This window comes from Zosterops lateralis, assembly GCF_965231275.1.
Source record: "Zosterops lateralis genome assembly, chromosome: 4".
NCBI lineage: Eukaryota > Metazoa > Chordata > Aves > Passeriformes > Zosteropidae > Zosterops > Zosterops lateralis.
This window is the reverse complement of record NC_139765.1, coordinates 22,691,970-22,710,848: the sequence shown is the minus strand read 5'-3', so window position 1 is coordinate 22,710,848 and position 18,879 is coordinate 22,691,970. Positions and strand designations below refer to the sequence as shown.

General features: G+C 50.0%; 2 protein-coding genes across 3 annotated transcripts in view; both read left to right on the top strand.

Moving 5' to 3' along the window:
• The first annotated feature begins 7,035 nt into the window (after nt 1-7,035).
• Nucleotides 7,036-18,879, top strand: part of IL2RB (interleukin 2 receptor subunit beta) — a 36,621-nt gene continuing 24,777 nt past the window's right edge. Inside the window, exon 1 of one of the 2 annotated variants that reach the window (XM_083858979.1) lies at nt 7,036-7,489. The gene's annotated coding sequence lies outside the window, so the exon portion shown is untranslated. Of the gene's footprint in view, nt 7,490-16,269; nt 16,298-18,879 lie in introns of those variants that run through there. The other variant, XM_083858981.1, reaches the window with a different exon arrangement.
• Nucleotides 9,797-16,215, top strand: C1QTNF6 (C1q and TNF related 6). Its single transcript, XM_083858982.1, is given in 4 exon segments — nt 9,797-10,339; nt 10,341-10,475; nt 11,361-11,598; nt 13,183-16,215. Coding segments are annotated over 4 exon segments (993 nt in total). The 5' UTR covers nt 9,797-10,267; the 3' UTR covers nt 13,731-16,215.

Here is an 18,879-nt window from a genome sequence, read left to right as displayed (position 1 = left end):
AAAACCTCCTCTTTCTTTTCAGAGCTCTTATGGACTCTGGGCAGGATGATGAGATTTACCTGGGAGAAATAAATTGAACACTTCTTTCCTGCACCTCGCATTCCTCAGGGTTCTCCTGGTGCCTCTGCACCCTGGTGGGAGGTGTAACAAGGGTAGAGAAGAAGACAATGAGACATGAGTTGGAGGCAGCATTTCTTTTCTTCTTAAGCTTTACTGTAAATAAAGAAAAAGCCTTTGGACTTAGAAGGCCAAGTGGGCAAAACTATTCTATATGTTTAGGGTAGGGGATGCTATAGATTTGGCTTTCCTGGGAATACACAATCTTGGGTCAATCTCTGTATGGAGTCATGTTTGGCTGATACAAAAGATTAAGGCATCTCTCAGTACAGGATGGGGGCAGGAAACAGACAGAGGTCAGGGGATCTCCAGTGTGTGGGAGTTTTCGTTGTAAAGAGTCTGGGCAATACTAGGAACCAATTTATCCTGTGGGAAGTGGTAGAGTATTTGGCTCAGGATGATGAACATATGAAGTGTCTGCATGTGCACAAAGGTAGTTGTAGGCAAAACTTTGTTCCCTGGACTGTACATGTATGGGAATGGCTGAAGAGGATCAGAGACCGAGGAATGAGGCCAGTGGGAGGCGGGTGCCAGTCTTGGGCACTGATGTTCATGTGCTGGGGGTGTGCACATGCACAGGGGTACCTAAAGGGGTATGCATGTGTGTAAGTGTACACAAACACAGATGAGGGAGTGTGTTTATGTAATTGCAGGATGTTTAAGTGTCGATATGAATGCTTGGATAAGAGTTGGAGAGCAAGTGTGCTGGATGGAGTGGAATTGGATGAGTGCTTGCTTGTGCACACTGGTTGTTGGAGAGAAGTTGTGGATGGGCCCATCTGAGTGTGCAGGCTAGAGGAGCAGCACTGTACAAAGGTGGGTGGGATTAAGGTCTTCCTCTCCACTTTGGCTTCATTCCTGCAGCTCTGCTAAAATGTCAGTCCCCACGCTTTTAACTTCTCCATGAATGCTATTGCTAAGCTACAGCCACTGAAATGACCCTCATATTGCAGCCCTTTGGGCAGTTTTCTCCACAAACAATTTTGAGAAATGGGACAGAGGGACCCACCAGAAAGACACATGCCTCCCTGAGGTCAAGAGATGTGGCAGGAGGTGACTTGTGGAGGGTCAATTATGGGAGCTGGCTGCATAACAGAAAGATGTCTCACTTGAAAGAAGGTAAGAGAAGGAAAGGGGTGGCATGGGGTCAGGTGTGCTGGGACAGAAGCCAAAAGCCCTGAGCTGGGAAGCAGAACAAGCTGCAGCAGCTAAGGATCGTGGGAACAGCACCGCTTTTTGAGGAAGCAAGAGTCAAGGTCACATAAAGGCAATATGAGAAGACATGAAGGCCTGGCAGGCATCAGAACTGCAGTGCAGGGCACCCGACTTTGGAAAAGGACTGTCACAAGGAGTCAGCTGAACAGACATCTTCTAGTCAGGTTAGAGACCAGAGGAGGGGTGGGAAGGGACTGCAGACACAACCAACCAAAACACATTCAGTTGTGCTCTCAACCACTGGTACTGCCATCACCTCCATGACAAAGATTGTCCCCTGAAATCCTACCTCCTCTTGTTTCCTGTTTAAGCCTGGGATGCTCGTGCAAAGCTGTCCATGCCTGCAGGCTCAGCCTTGGGAGCTGAGCTGCCTGCCAGACCACACAGGAACTGCTCAGGTGCCCTTATGGTGTTCCCCTGAGCATGGGCAGTCCAACACCCAGGAGTGCAGGCTCAGCTCACAGGGAAAAGAAGGAGCATGGTAGCCAGTTTCTATCTTCTGCAATGCCTTTACATCTTTTTCTCCTTCAATCCATGCATCAGCTTCCCACACTGTGGGCCCCAGTCAGAAAAGCAGCCAAACTATTCATGGGCGTGGGATACAGTTTGTTGGACTAAAAAAAGCCTGTTTTAGTTTCTTGGAGAGCTCCTGCAACATCCACTGGATGAAACACAACCAAGAAATCCTGGCAGGATTGCCAAAGGATGGACAGCCAAAGCTTCTGCCTCTATAAGAGGCAACAAGAGGTGGAAAGATTAAAAGGGCTGACTACCAAATGGTCAGGTAGATGGACAACACAGCACTTCAAACTCTGGTCTGTGTTGCTCCTCTTGCAGAGCAGAGCTGGTGAATGCTGAACTCTCCTGGCAGAGCAATCCCCATAGGACAGAGCAGAAATCGTATTATCTGAAGAGCTTGTAGCACTGCTCATGGTTGATGACCAGGCACTGAAGAAGGCATGTGACTGTGAGCAAGGATCTTGCAGGAAGGTGGCTGGGGGCAGATTTAGGATGGGTTTCCTTATCCATGGAGTGGCAGGCCAGCTGCTGTGAGGAGATGCGGGGAGTTCCTCAGCTGCCCACACTTAACAGTCTCCTTCATCACCAAACTGAGTTGAGGCTTCATTTCACACGCCATTGCAGCTCCATCTGCTGCAAATCACCATTCAAGAAACTCGGTCGACTGGTTGGCTTCTTAAAATACCAACATTCCTTAAGAGGCCAAGCACTGCAATGCCAGCACCAAGCAAGTATGTCAAGGGGACATCATTTTGACACATGGAATCTGAGCTCCTACCAAGGCAGCTCTGCAGGGCAGCTGCTGGGGCAAACAAAATGTATTCCAGGGAGATCTGCAAAAATAATGGAAACCTTTAGATTAGGTAGGGGTTTAAAAGAAAAGAGACATAAGCATCACATTTTTCTGGCTTCTGTTTTTCTCGCCCTCCAAAGGCTGTATCCTGTTTTGCAGTGACAAACTGGGGAAATAAAAAATGAAGATGAACAGAAAATAAGACTGGGGGAGGGGAAGGAAAAGGTATTTCTTGTCCAAAATTCATGAGGAGAAAACAAATGCCACAAAATTCTTCAAGCTATCACCACTGATTTAAAGGCTGTTTTTCACAGGAATGTGCATTCCATTTGGAATGATGGTCAGGAGATCACTGCCTCAGCACTGTTTCCCTGTTGGTGAATCCCCAGAGTTTTCTGTGGTTATGGCATTAATCTGACTGCCTTTGTGATCCCTGTCCTTAACGATGGACTCTGGGCAACCCAGAGGGATTGAAACCATGTGCAGTGGCTAAATGAAAGTCTGGATGTGTTCAGGGGGGATTTGCTCCAGTCAGGTATAGAAAAGAGTTTTTCTATTCTGGATGCAGAGACACAGAGATAAGGGCTCCATCAAGCCCTGTGCTGCACAAAAGGTTTCATTCTTGTCACGTAGTGATCAGAGCTGCAAGACTAGAAAGGGCTGCAATGATTTCAGCAGCATTGTGCAATCCTCTTCCAGCAAATGTGTGATTACAGATGGGGTGATAGGGACACAGGGAACCCATTCTGTCAGAGTTTGTGTACATACCAAGAGCAGAGAGAGAGAGGCATTTGTATGTGCTGTGTATGCATGCATGCAAATGACTGTTTATTGCATCACTGCCTGCTTGTGTGTGTGTGTACGTGCAACTGCATGGATGTGTATAAACACACAGACATATGCTATGCACGGGTTCAAGCAGATACATGTGTGTGTGAGACCATATGGGTCCACCCACACAGGTGCCCACACACCCAGACCTGTGTGCACCACTCAGCCTAAGCATGAACACCAAGAGTGCAGCACATTCACCTTAATGCACACAGGCTGGCAGAGGGCATCTGCACCTTGCCAAGGACCCTCCACACACACACACACGCACCCACCCTAAACCCAACTGCACAGTGGTGGTCTGGGGCAGCTGTAGACCCACTTAGTGTGACCTTTCTGCTCTGCAGAGGATCTTCAGGAGGAAAACTGGAAGGGTGGTGAATGGTGATGGCAGAGGGGCTCCAGTGCGGAGAACCAAGGGGGTGTTTCCAAGCTGTTACCAGCACAGCCCACACATAATGCCATTTGAAGCTGTTGTTAGGGAGCCACTGAATTTGTCATCAGCAGGGAATCACAGCAACTCAGATCAGGCAACAGCAAAACTGTCCAGGCCACGTTCTGCTTTCTGCTCTTGTACAGGGCCGTGGAAGAAGGGGGTGTGTGGAGGGGGCCAGAAGTATTGTTGTAATTGAGTAGCTTCTAGAGAAAAGAGACAGGGGAATACAAAAAAAGGGAAACACCTTTAAAAAGAAGATGCTCCTAGCTCTCCTGAGGATCCGACGGAGAATTGAAATTGCTTTATCTGCTCGAACGAGTGGAAAATATGCAAATATTTGCTCATGAAAAATTGCTGTTCTTTGCTTTCCCAAGCATAAACTATGCAAACGCCACACACCACACAGCCGGCTCACGCAGATCTCACACTCAGCACGTCATGCACAGACAGACACACGCGCATAGCCAGTGCGTCAATGCAGCCGGGCTGGGACACGTGCCTGGGCTGCAGCACAGTAGCCTTCTCTACATGACAAACAGGGCCGCGGGGCACGGCAGTATGGATGCCTCGACTAGCAAAATGTGTCTGGGCGGGCAGTGTCCCGCCGCGGCTCCCCGCCGTGCTCTGGAGCCGGAGCGGCTGCCGAGCTACGGGCGGGAGGGACGCGAGAGCCCATCCCGGTCCTACCTTGCTCTCGGGCACGCGGGACACCTCTGGGGAACACGCAGCGGGCGCGGGAGGGGCAAAGCGGGGGTGGCGCCGAGCGGCGCGGGGGACGCGGGGAGGGGGATGCGGGCGCTGCGCGGCGCGTCCTGCAGAGGGGCATTGGGCACCGGCCGGTAGGTGAGGCACCGCGGAGAACCGGGGAACGCGGCCGGGCTCCTACCCTTCCCACTGGGGTTAGGACTGTGCTGCCAAGTGGCAGGGGAGCCTCTCCTTGCCAACCCCCCCCGCGTGTCAGACATCCAGAGGGACCTGTGCGGGCATGAGAAGTGTGCAGTCGCAGCACAGAAACACAGTTGTGTCCTGGGCTGCATCAAAAGAAACGTGGCCAGCAGGTCGAGGGAGGTGATCCTGCCCCTCTACTCCTCTCTGGTGAGACTCCATCTGGAGTGCTGCATCCAGGTCTGGGATGCCCAATATATGAAGGACATGGACCTGTTGCAGTAAGTCCAAGACGACACTCATGAAGATAATCAGAATGCTGGAGCATCTGTCCTATGAAGACAAGCTGAGCAAACTGGGCTTATTAGCCTGGAGAAGAGAAGGCTCCATGGAGATCTTATAGTCCCTTCCAGTACCTAACAGGAAACTACAGGAAAGCTGGAGAGGGACTTTTCACAAGGGCATGTAGTGATAGGACAAGGCTTTAAAATTAATGAGATCAGGGTTAGATTAGATATTAGGAAGAAATTGATCACTGTGAGGTGATGAGGCACTGGCACAGGTTGGCCAAAGACACTGGTGCTGCCCCATCTCCAGTGGCATTCAACGCCAGGCTTTGAGCAACCTGATCTACTGAAATGAGTCCCTGTCCATGGCAGGGGGTTGGAATTAGATGATCTTGAAGGTCCTTTCCAACCCAAACCACTCTGTGATTCTGTAATTCTGTCATGTCACTCCAGTTCCATTAGTGGAAAGCACCCTCACAGGTCCAAGAGCTTGTGAGCTCTTAAACACCAGCATCCTTGCCCATCCACCTGTCCACTCATGCCCCACCACCCCATCTCCCCTCCACAAAGTTTTTGTTTCTTTGGTGAGAAAGCTCATGGGTATCTCTGAAGAAAGTTTTCTCACCCAAACTGCTGTGTGCCTTTCTCGGCACTCCTTGTGAGAGCTGACATGCCCTGAGTAGTGATCTACTGTTGATAAGTGATACAGGCAGGTCTAGGAGTGTGCGTAGGAGAGCATGGCAAAGGAGTAAAATTTTCTGGGTCTGCACAGGAGTGGATGGGAGAAGGGGGCCTTCAGGTGCATGCAAATACAGAGAAGCAGAGGGCAGCAGGTTTACCTGAAGGTTATTTTAAGAACTGGTTCAAACAGGCTACAATGTTACCTGGTATCTCCCACCCAGCCAAGCTGCTGGATCTAGATGTTCACAAGACAGCAAACTCTTTCTGGTTGCAATAGGGATAGTCCTGCTAGTAGTCATATACCAGAGTTTGGGGTAGATAACAGCACAGTTCCTTGGTCTCACAGGCAGGGTTACAAGGCAAGGGTAAGGGATGGGACACTCAGGTTGGAAAAGCTGCTGATGGGGAGAGGGGCAACCTGGGTGATGCTGTGAGGCATCTCCAACTGAGGCAGCTTGTGAGCCAGTGTCTGATACCCTCCCTGCTCATCTGTGTCACACAAGGACTGGCTGTGGGGGCACTGGGAAGTAGGAGACAACCTCATGCTTTCCTGCTCAGTATTGGAGATTGCCAGGTCTAGCAACAGCTTTGCTAAAGCAATGAGTGCAGGTGAACAGCTCTTCCAGCTGCTCCTCAGCCACGTGGCATTTCAGCAACACACAAGAAAAAAAAAAAAAAAAAAAAAAAAAAAAAAGCAGTCTTTGCCAGGCCTTGATCTCTGTGTGAGACAGACCAGGCCGCCAAGCAGCACACAGCATAAATCCATGCTGGCAGAAGTGCCTTCAAACTCAGCAGCAGGCTGCATAAAGCCAGGGAACATGTCATTTCTGCTTGGTCCAGGCCCCACATGTGCAGAAGTCTAAAGAGAAATGTAGTCATGCAGCTGACATCTAATAGGTCTGCCCATCCTTAGAGATGTAGAAGGTTTTCTAATTTTGTACCATGCTGGTGCTCTTGAGCAACAAGGGCTGGCTGTTGCACAAGCCCTGTGCACAGACATGGAGTCCACAGGCTGGAAAAGATTCATCTAATCATAGAATCACAGAATAGTTTGGGGTTGAAGGGACCTTTAAAGGTCATCTATTCTTCCCAGCCTCTTCTGCTGCCTGGCCAGAGATGATCAGCAATCCTGGTACAGCAGAGTGACAGCTGCTGTTACAGGATAACCTGAAGGCATCACAAATTACTGAAGCGAAAAACCACATTGCCGCCTTTCCAGGTCTCAGGTGTACGCCTCTCCATTTACAGGCACTATGGAAGGGCAAGGCAAAGGTACTCAGGAGCAGTCAGGCTGTGATGGAGAGGAGGCAAGTGCAGACCAGTTCTGCTCATCCCTTCCCAGCTCTTGAAACACCTTAGCTTTCTGTCCAACGGTAGTAACAGCAGTAGCCAAAAGCCTGAACTTTGCTTCCAGAAGGAATCAGCTGTTGAGCAGAGCAAATTGTGATGCTGTGCAGGGTGGGTGGAAGAAGGGAGGGACGGAGGGAGGAAGGGAGAGAGGGAGGGAGAGCCAAGCCTGACACGGGCCAGAGCAGAAGGGGAGGCACTCACAAAAGCCTTGGAGGCAGGATGGAAAAGACAGTAATTACATAAGAGCACTTGGCGAGCATCTGGCTGGAGTCAGCTGGGCCCCGCCGGCCCTCCCTCCCGCGCTGCTAACCAGGAGCAGCTAAGGATACAGGATAGAGATAACTCAGCGCGGGACCCCTGCGGAGGGAAGCGGAGGTAAGAGCTGCTCCGCTTCCCCTCCCGGCTTGTGATATTCTTGAAGATTAGGGGCAGAGGACTGGGGAGCACGGGGAAGGAAAGGCAGCTGTGGTGGAGGAGAAACAGTCAGGCAGGGGAAGAGAAGGGGCTCTTCCTCTGCCTCTTGGTGCAAATACCTTTGCTCTGGAGGTTTGGTGAGGGAGGAGCTGTGAAGGGCAAGTGTGCGTGGATGTGCGTGTGTATGTGCAACAGGGGAGATGATCCACATGTGCCACAGGGGAGCTGAGCTGTACACACGGGCTAGAGAGGAGAGAAAACATCATTTCCTTCTCCATACCTGTGGTAGAGAGGGAATAATAGGATGGATGCAGCCACTGAGGTAGAGACGGTCTTTGTCCCCATACTTTGCCAGTGTTATGGGAAAAGGGAGGAAACAGAGGAGGAGGAAACAGCTGCTTTTGAGCAGGGATCATTGCAGTATAATCTGGACAGTGCTTCCTTGGGCTGCCTCCAAGGCAAAGTGTGTGATGAGGGAAAGTGAAGATTGTTGGACACACAAAATGCCCTCAGGCTTGGACTGCACTTTAAAGCATGTCTGGCACAGGTTTACTGGATAGAATTCTCAAAATCTCCTGCAAATGTGACTGCTCTGGCAAAATATTGCTGGTACACACTGTTCCCTTTGGGGAGCAGGGCAATATTACCCAAATGAAAGTGTCTTTACTGGCATAAACTTCTGCCCAGCTGGGCAATGCCACCAGAGCATGTCTTTGTTTGCTGGCTCCTGGCAGGTCCCTATGCAGCCCAGATGAGATATTAAATACAAAGTCCTGCTTGCTTCCCACTGTGACCTGTTCTTGCAGTCAGATAAAACACAGGCAAAGGCCCCAGCAGATGAGGTCCCCCGTGAAGAACATCGGCTTGGCTGTGAGCAACTCAGGAGTGCAGATGAAAATGTGGTACAGAAATGAGGACAATGGCCTCCCTGCAACCTGTTTCTCTTGGAAAGGTGGAAGAGGCCAGGCATAAGGCCAAGAACTGCAAAAGTGGGTAATGTCATGTTTGGAAATCAGCCAGGCAGGAAACCTGAGAGGCAAAACAGGAGCTTTTTTGGGGCAGAGAAGAACTTTGTCTTCAGTATCAGTCTCTAAGTTTTCATACACCCCAGAAAATTTACTTGCCTTTAATAGAACTGTCAGCTGCAAAAATTCCCACCAGCAGCAGCCAGGAGTAGACAACATAACTGATCACAAAACCCCTCTTTTGTCAGCTGGTAAGGCTCCATTAGCACGAAGCATTGCCCTAACCTTTCCCTCCCCTCTCATTTCCCAAAAGGGGAAACTGAGGTAAACGCAGGCAACTTGCAGTGGATTCCATTGCACGTCAGTGCTGGAGCCCGGTGAGGAACTCACGCACTCAGCAGTGAATTTCTCTGTCCTCTTCCTGCCCCAGCTGGAAGGCATGTTCACTCCACATTCATTGAGCTCCAGGCTGACAGGCAGCCTGAGAATATTTCCAGGCCTCCCAGCCCCCATTCCTCCCTTCCCCCCCAGCTCACAGTACATATTTTCCCAGAGTTTTCCGCTTGCTTCTCCAGTGGTTCTGGAGTCCTGCCAAACGCCAGCCACTCTCTGGGAAGCAGGGCCTCCTATTCCTAAACCAAACAAATGGGAGAAGGGAAACAAGAGAAAAAAAAAAGTCCCAGTACACGTAGACACGCTCAAAACCCTATTCCCCTCAGAAACCTTGGACTCTTCTGCAGCTCCTCTGGGAAATTGCAGGAGGCACAGTGCTGACTTGGCATTTCTGATCCCTGCAGAACAGAGATATTGTCCATCCTTCCTTCTGCCTCACAAAGACCCGGATGTGCAACACCCCCCTCCCCCCGCCCCCACCTCCCCACATACCCCGGGTATAAATGCCCAGGTCAGTTTTGGTGCAGGATAGAATCTTCTCATCCTCTTTCCAACAGACTCCGCAGTGTAAAAAAAATTCTCATGTCTCTCCCACCCTGCATTCTTCTCCCCTCCAAAATGCCCTTCATTCCAATGTTCTGGTGCAGCCACATTGTTCTTACCCCAAAGGCACAAGCTTGTCAGCTTGGCGCCAAGCTGGGGACAATGGTCACAGCCAGGGTTTGTTTCCAGATCCCCAGTTTTGCTGGCAGGCAGCTCCCAGCAGCCAGGCTCTGCTTCAGACTAGGCACACCCCTCCCATCCAAAATGCTCAGCCTGGGACCTAAACAGGGGACGTGACCAGGGGATGACACGTGCTGGAGCACAAGGCTTGGGGCTCTGCCAGGCAGAGGGGATGACCAGAGAGGAAAAAACTGATGCCTCTCCCCATTGGCAGCTGCTCCTGCTAGAAATATCATGCCTGGAGCAAGAGGCCACAGTGACGTGCAGAAAAAACAATGCAGGAGAGAATGAAAGATGAAGTGTGGGGACTATGAGTGGGTCAGGCACAGCTGGGAAGAGAGCATGGCCAAGTGAATGGCAAATGCATGGGACAAGGGACTAGTGCAAAGGACTGAGGGCAGAATCCTGTAGCATCCTGCTTGAAGAGAAGTCTGGCTCGTGCACCAGTTCACCCTACCTTGTCCATCATGAGATGTCAAGGGTGGGATATTGCCCTGCTGCTGTCCACCCCTTGCACAGGGCACAGTCTGTGCTGGCCGCATTTTTTGCTGGCTGGAAGTGAAAAGGCAGAGACTAAAACCAAACCAACAACATGTACAAGGAAAAGGCACTTCCTAGGAAAGGGTTAAAAAGACGCTGAAACCCAAGCCGGTTTAGGATGGAGAGCACCCAAAGCCAGGGAAGGAGGAGAGGAGAGGGGGAGGAGGCCGGTCCAAGCCTAGCTTGTGCACCCAGCCAGCGCTGAGCAGTGCCTGTGCCAAGAGCCGGCTTCCTTAAAGGCATGGGCCCGGGGGCCTGCCCTGCAGGCAGAGGGGAGCCAGCGAGCAGGGGCTGGGAAGCAAAGAGGGGAGCCTTCGGCCTCCAGGGTGAGCAGCTGCGCTGTGCCGGGGGCAGGCAGCAGGAGGGGGGGCATAGGCTGCAAGAAGGGCTTTCTCAGCTGCTTGGCATGTCTGTCTTTTGTAAGCATACTTCTCTGCAAGCTGCAGAGCTTCACGTCCTTCACCCTTGGCAGCGAAGCAACTGTCCTCTAGTCTGCCCAAAAGCTGCACTGGGGAGCCGGCCATCCCCTTGGAAAGGTGCTGGGGTTTGCCTGAGAGCCCACTGGGCATGGGTGGAAGGAGACCAAGCAGCTGGGATGGGTGGGATTTGGTGGGGGAAAGGAAGAGTCTGAAGTTAAGCTCCCAGCCCATAGGAGAAGAGACATCTCTTTCAAGAGATGTGGGTCAGGCTCCATCTGCGACATGGGGATTTTAGAGTTAGATTCCTATAAAGAGTTGATACGCAGTGATAGAAGGGCTGGAGAATTTTTTTAACAGAGCTTCCCACAGACTGAGCAGCCTACCAGAGCATGCTTTTGCTAAAGATCTGCTGAGGTTGGACTCAATGACCCTAGATGTCTTTTTCAATCATACCAATTCTGTGAATATGTCTGCTTCCTCTATCCCAGCCTGGGGACTGAACATTCTAGTGGCTTTAATGGTTTGCCTAGTCAGCATCAAGCCTTCTCCCAGGGTCAGCACCAAGTCTCCACTGGCCTGGGCTGAAGGGCATGGGGAACCCTCTTGGGCCCTGTGGTTGCTGCTCAGATTGGACCCTTGAACAAGCATGTAAGCTCTCTCCACAGGACAATGCCATTTCATCCCACCCCTGGCTCCAACCACTGAAAGATGTTTCATCATGATCTCTGTTCCATCCCTTTTGTCCTCCCACTTCTTATACCTCACTCTTGGCACTTCCTCATATCTTCCCAGGTCACCATGGACATAACCTACCTGCGCACATCCCTGACCTTCCTTTTTCTCCCTCTTCTTGTGTTTGGGGCACCCACTGATGAACCCAACCTCACAGAACCAGGCCCTGGTGCTTGCAAGCGCTGTTGTGACTCATTGGACTCTTCCACAGATACCCCACCAGTCCCTCCCAGCCACCACCACTTTCCCTACCCGGTGCCAGAGGTCCGTCCCTATATCAACATCACCATTCTGAAGGGTAAGTCTTTTCCCCAGGATGCCAAGGCTGGCTCAGAGACTGATGACATTGCAGTGGAGATGACAGATGGATTTCTGGCATGCTGGTTGTGCTAACAGACCATCCTGGAGGATAAGTGACCACATACACTGTGCCCAGTGTTTTGTGTTAGTGATGGGGAGTAGGCTGGGGGGATGGAAGTCAGTTCATATCTCTGATGTGATCTCTGTGTCTCAGGATGCTGCCTGCTACTAACTTTTCCTCCTTGCTAACACAGGAGTGGCACAGACAGCCTCTTACCAAGCTGGGAGGACACAGTCCTCGTCTCAGACTTACAGAGTCCTGTAATGCCTGAGGGAAGGAACATGCCTTATCAACTGCAAAATAAGCATGTTTGGAAGGCATTGGTACCCAGGGAGGTTGTGGAGAGGCCTTCTCCAGCTCTGTGGGTCATGTGCATTTGGGAGTGGGAGGAGGGCAAAGGGAAGCAGCAGTTATTTGCCAGCACCTCTAGGTTAAACTGGCAGTGACCCCCAGCTCATTCTACCCTGCAGTGGCTGGCTTGGCTAAGGGGAAAAAGTTCCCTATTTTACATCAGCTCCTCCCTTCAGGACTCACCTTTTAGCCTTTGCTGTGGGCAAAAGCCTGTTTCCAGCTGGATGCTGCCACATGTTTCTTGTAGCTCTATGGTTTGTCTGGGTTAACTGGGCAGATGCTCTCCCTTCCTTGCCCCGCCTGGAAGTAGCTGTAATTGATCAAATCTCAGAAGGGCAGATAGAGGCCTAAACTAGAGTGTGGTGTCTAAGGGGGACCTTCAATACCATGCAGGGGATGGAGAGGAGGAAAAGAATAAAATACAAACTTTGAATGCTGTCACTTAGTGCTGGAGGCTGCTCTGAGTCCCATTCCTTCTTTGTATACACAAAGTACATTCTGGTGCTGGTCTCTGTATTGATGCCTGCCTAAGTGTGTGATGGGCAGTGCACATCGGGTTAGAACTGCAGTATTAATTATACAAGATGCTCAAAGCATACCAGTATTGTGAAAGTACCATTCCTCTAAGTTTCAGTGCTCCATCTGCCCAGTCCAGCTTGGATCTTTTCCCTCTGACCCACTGTATTGTCCCTCCCCAACCATATTCCCCCACAGGTGTTAGCAGTTCTTCCCCTTCTCCAGCCTACTGCAAGACCAGTGTGCATCCTGTGTGGATAACTGGGTCATAGGAGAGGTGTATGGGAGGGCAAGACTGTGCTGGAGGTAAAGGAGTGTGGTGGAGGAAGAAAAAGTCAAGAGCCCCAGTGGTACTCTGGACTGCTGGGCTCCCTCTGAGGCTGAAGTCTCCTAGGGAGAGGTCCTGGTGCCTCTGGCAGAGCTGTATCATTTGGTGAGCAGGGAATTCATTGGGGAAGAGACTCCAGTCATTCCCAGAGCTCTGCTAGTTCCTTTCCTATGAAGAGCAGAGGCATTGTGACCCTCAGAAGTGTTCCTTCTTCTGGCATTGCCCCATTCTTGTGCAATCCTCTCCCTCCTCATTAGGCTTTCTCACTGCCACTTCCACATCTTCTGGCATCACACAGGAGTTGTGTCCTCTGCTTTCTCCTGTAGGAGAGAAAGGAGACCGGGGAGAACCTGGGATGCCAGGGAAATGGGGCAAAGAAGGACCACGAGGCGAGCGGGGTGCCCAGGGCCAGAAAGGCAGTAAAGGACAGATGGGCACAGCAGGAGACCCCTGCAAGCATCAGTACGCTGCATTCTCTGTTGGTCGCAAGAAAGCGCTGCACAGCAGTGAGGGCTTTCAGGTCTTGATCTTTGACACTGTCTTCGTCAACCTCTACAGCCACTTCGACATGTTCAATGGCAAGTTCTACTGCTCAGTGGGAGGACTTTACTATTTCAGCCTCAATGTCCACACCTGGAACTTCAAGGAGACCTACATGCACATCATGCACAATGAAGAAGAGGTGGTCATCTTGTATGCCCAACCCAGTGACCGCAGCATCATGCAGAGCCAGAGCGTCATGCTGGAGCTCCAGGAAAATGATGAGATCTGGGTGAGGCTCTACAAACGAGAGCGGGAGAATGCCATTTACAGTGATGATGTTGATGTGTACATCACCTTCAGCGGGTACTTGGTCAAGCCCAGCATTGAATAACTGCCTCTCCTCTTCCTTGGGGTCTCTTAGGCCTTTTCTTCTTTCTCTCTCTCCCTCTCTGTCTCTTTCTGTCTCTTTCTCTCTCTTTACTGCCCGTAATCACTGCAAATCACTTGGAAATGGGCCTGTCAAATCTCAGGCACTGAGTATGAAACTTGCCACACTGGCTCCCACCTCACACTCTCTTGTAGCCAGACCTGTATCTGTCCACTTTACTTCATGGCACTACCAACTCTTGCCCCTCACCTCATAACCCCAGCTTAGGTTATTGGCTTCTTCTCAATCTGCCAGCAAGCTCCCTCCGGCATTTAGGGTACTAGAACAAGAGGAAAGCTAAAATGCTGTTCCTGGACCTGTGTCCCTCCTTGGGGCTTTATACACAAAGGACTCCTGTGGAAAGGGCTAAAAAGTCCCCATTGCCATGGTACATCCTGGCTCCTCCCCATCCTAGCTAGACATATCAATTTTGCAGCCTGAAACAGGGTCTTGATGTCACCTCTGAGCAGACTGGGATCTGATGGTCTCCTGTAGCACAAGGAAGATGTAGAAGCACTGAGAGAGGATATTGTCCTTCCAAAAAGAGAAGTGTTGGCCTTCTAAACTGGCTTTCCATAGACACCCTCCTGTGTCACAGAATCCAGGCTGGCTGTCAAACCTAGACCTGGTGGGATTGTCCTCCTCTGTGCCTCTTCCATGCCAGCTCTAGCTCTTCAAACAGATGAAGGGTCACACATCTGGCCAGACCCTTCATAGGCATCTGCCCATGATTCAGTAGAGGCGACCATTCTGTTCCCACTAGGGCTCACCAGTACAGACTGAGAGAGAGAGAGAGAGAGAGAGAAGGTTGAAAATCCCCTCCCACTCCTCCCCTGGGGTGCTACTCAGTCTTGGCTCATCAGCTATGGGAAGCTAGTCCAGAGAGCAAACCTGAATCTGCTCTCCTTTGGCAGAGGTGCCATTTCATTGTCCTCCTGAAGGTGGTTCTCCCACATTAGTATTGAAGCGCCTGAGCTCAAGGCTGTAGGGGAAACTGCAGTTCAATCAATTCCAAACCTGGACAGGCTGCCACTTCTTTGCCTCTGTGATGGAACAGAGATAGAGGTGAGACTACAGCACATTGCCCAAGGATTAAAATCTTGCCTGCCGTATGCTCCATGACCTTTTTGGCAATCTCATCAGAGTAACTGAGAAAAGCGTGTGGCTAAAACAAACCCTTATTCTTTTTGTCAGGTTGGAGATGTCATAGTGAGAAAGGAATGCCAGTGATAGAGTTTTCTAGTACTATTTATATTGGTCTCACACTTCTCCTGCTTGCATCCCTTTGGAGGGGATGCTGCAGTCCTGGGGGAAGCAGGTGAGGCTGGCTCAGCACTTTAGGAAACCTACTTCCACATGTCGTGATGCCCCCATAAACAGCACTGCCAAGATTTGTCTCTTTTTTGAGTCTCAGGACAGGACAAGCAGGAGAAACACACTCTGCTCATCACTGATCATGAAATCAGCAGACTTACCCAAGTTCTGCTGTCTCATGATGAGCCACAGTGTCTGCCTATAGCATGTGAGACTACCAGGGCTCTCCCAGAAGAAATGTGCATCATTATACAAGATTAGGTCTGGTACACACAGCCCAGGATAGCAAAAAAACAGGGACCAAGGCTAAATATTAAAACTGACCTTGGAAAATTTGCAGGGCATTTTGTCTCTTATCTTGTTTGCTTATTCTCCATGCTTTTCTGAGGAAGCTGTACAGACTGTAGTGAGTTTCAGGAAATTTGCTCCGGATCCTCCCCACCACTGCCAATGAGGCAATGGGTATAAAAAACAAAGTTTCACAAAGGCAAGGATGATTTTTTTTTTCCCAGGGAAACGTGATGAAGGGATCATGGAAACTAAAGGAGTCTGTGAGTTTCTTCCTCTCCCTTAGCAGGCCAAGTGTGTGGAATTGCTCAGAGACAGGATTTCACATAGCAGAGGAAGAAGAAAGCTGGAGGTGGTGTGCTCAGGACTGAATTCCTTTCTCTCTTCCTCAACAGGCTGCAAACCCAGAAATAATCTATTTACAGTGTACAGTGCCTCATGCCTGCCTGAAGAGAAGCAAGTCTCTCTAACACTGAATATCTCCATAAACAAGCTTCCTTCTTTCTCCTTTCCTATTTGGTGATTGAATACTGGTGATAAGTCTCCTGTGCTACCCATGAGGAGCCAGAGGGTGCCTGATTTGTGTGAGAGAGGAGGGAAGGGGGACCAAAGGGTGTGTTTAACAGGCTTCTGGTGCTAAACAAGATGGCATTCCCTTGGTGCTAAATCAGATTTCAGGAGTATTGAGTGCTTTCTGGAAAGTGCAGTAGGCTGAGTTGTGATGTACTCTGGAATTAATGGTGCTTTATGTAACAAAACCAAACAGACTCCAAGAACTTTTGTATATATATTATTTTTTTCCAGTGGTATTAAACTTTTTTCCTTTGTTGTTTTGCACTTAAATATGGTTTTCTCTCCCAACCTATTCCTTCTAGCTCTGGTTATTGTGGAATGATGTGGTGGAAAAGACACTGACCTGAAATTGACAGGTACAAAGTCTAACTCAGCTCTGAAACTTCCCTGGGTAATCCTTGGCAATCTTCTGTCTGTTTCCTTTGCGAAAAACCATTACCTCAAAATACTTACTGCTTGAACACTTTTAATTATGACAACACTCTTCCTTCTGCTGGAAAAGCTTTCAGCAAATTCAAAAAAGGATTCTTTGATGATTACCAAAAAAATCCCAGGATAATACAATGGGTAGGAGTAGCTTCAAGTACTTATTTATATTGAGGAAGGCTGGGTTAATGTTGAAGTTCTCTTGAGGGAGATCAGACCCCTTTATATTATGAATTTTTTAGCACATTCTTCTATCAAGTATTTTGCAAGCACGAGTGTTTTCTGTTTTGCCTATGACATTTCTCTTTTCTCTGCCAAGAGCTGAAGGCCAGGAAGTACAGTGTAGGAGCAACAGTAAACTGTTCATTGGACACTTGTGCTTCCTAATATTGGAATGAGTGGGAATTTCAGTATCAAGCTGGGCATGTATATTTGGAAGACCTGTGTGTGATGAGAAAGGCCTGAGATTCAGGTCAGAGGTGGAAGGACAAGTGGCAATTGCTTATTTGTTGAAAGGAAGACATGAGCAGGGACTGGAGACCTGTATGCTTGAGTGAATGATCTAGAGGGAATAGAATCCTAAGGACAGGGAAATGCCTTTTGGGGTCTCAGCCCAAGTCAAAGAGATACATGGGGTTTTGTTTATCATCTTTGAACTGAGAGGACTTCTGCTGAGGTAGAAGCAGAGGCAAAAAACCAAGCTGAGGTGCCCATATAGGACCTTCTGGTTTGAGTTCAGTTTGTCTTCACATAGTTTCTCCTGTGGTTTGATATGTACTAGACACTTAATTTGCAAAGGGTGAAATACACAATCATACACATCCCTACAGGCCTCTTTGGTCCTATGTCAGGCCAGAGCAAGGGCTATATATATCCTAGTAAATGCAATATTCTGACATGTCAGAGCCTAGCCTTTTCCTCATTTTCTGTTTACTTCTGAGGAAGCAGATAAAAATGTGTCCTCAGGAAGTGTAGCAGTTGTGTTTGTGCATGTTCCTTGAGGTGAGATGCTGGCAGATTGGAAGTGACTTTGTCACACTTACAAAAGGTGAGGAAAGGGGGCAGGGAGGGAGGAGGGGCGATCGGAAATGTGTAGCTAGATCTTCAAGAAAAGTTTTCTGTGATTCAACCATTCAGCCTGCCACCTGAAGAGTCTCCTCAGTCAAATCCCTTGGGGCTAAGATGCATGGTAACTGGCAGGGTCTGTAGCTGGTGCCACCCATCACCCATGGAGGTGCTGCAGGTGAGGCTCAGCTCAAGCAAGGTGGATTCTGCAGTGCTTCGAAAAGAACAAGGTCTAGAATGGATCTAGACTAGATCAGCCCTGTTGTCCTGCCAGGGAGTGCACCCATGCCCAGAAGGCCATGAGATCATTCATTCATTCATTTATTCATTCATTCATTCAGCCCAGGTGTGTGGGTTTTTTCCATGCAATGGAGCTGCCCTGTGGAATGTGATTCAGGGGTTGGTGACAGCCTGTATCTCTCTTCTGGGCAAAGCAAGTGCCCTGGGGTGCACAGCTACAGCACTACCTCTGGAGCTGTGCCTAGATCTGCCCCTGAAAGAGTGGTCCAAACTCTGCTGCAAAGGGCTCTGTGGACACGTCTGAAGTTTGCTCAGGGCATCTGTCACAGGGCTGTCCCTGAAAACTGCCTTCCTGCCAGTCCCTGGTCTTCCAGGTATGAAAGGAATGGAGTGGAAGAGAAAACGTGAAGTGCAGGACATGGTGCTGTCTCTGGGAAAGGAAGCACATGCCAGGGACAAGTCAGGAGAAGCTGGAGGCCCTGCAATAGTTCCTTGCCCTGTGATAGCTGTGGGAAAGGGGAAGAGATAAGCAGGCCCAGCCTGCAGGTGGACACAGGTGGATGAGCCTGCACCCAAAGCACCAGAGGGAACAGGGACATAAGAAAGCAGGACCTGGCTCCACATCCCTTCAGAACTTTTGTCACTGGAGGGGCAGTCACAGGAAGTGTCTCTGGCATTGTCTCAGCTGATATGGTAAAAGATCTGCCCCACATCAGTGCACTATTCAGGGGCTGCCATGCTGTACTGTAGCAGGTTTCCCTGCAGCCTGCTGTCTTTCTTCTTCTTCCAAACCACCAGACAACCTGCTTCACTCACACCTCAGCCTTGTTTATCTCCCAGAGTCCAGAGAGGGAGAGGGGGTGATGAAACACCCCAGCCAGCATCACCCAGTGACACAACCCTCTAGAGCTGCCAACTCCCTCCATCTAGCACATTTCAGCCAGATGCCAGCAGTGGATTCAGCCTACCCAGATCTCCTTTTTCTCAATTTCCCTTTCCCATTGCTGGCTGGGAGCTGCCATAGGATTTGGAGGGCTGGATGTAGACCCTGCTCATAGCTATGTGGATGCTAGGGCACAGCTGCATTTCAGGGCAATTGTTCCACTGCCTCATGTGGCTGGCCCTTCTCTGACCACAGTGGCAAAGCAGGCGCTTGCCCAGTCACACCAGGCTTCAAAGGCCAGCTCAGTGCACACTCTCCTGTGAC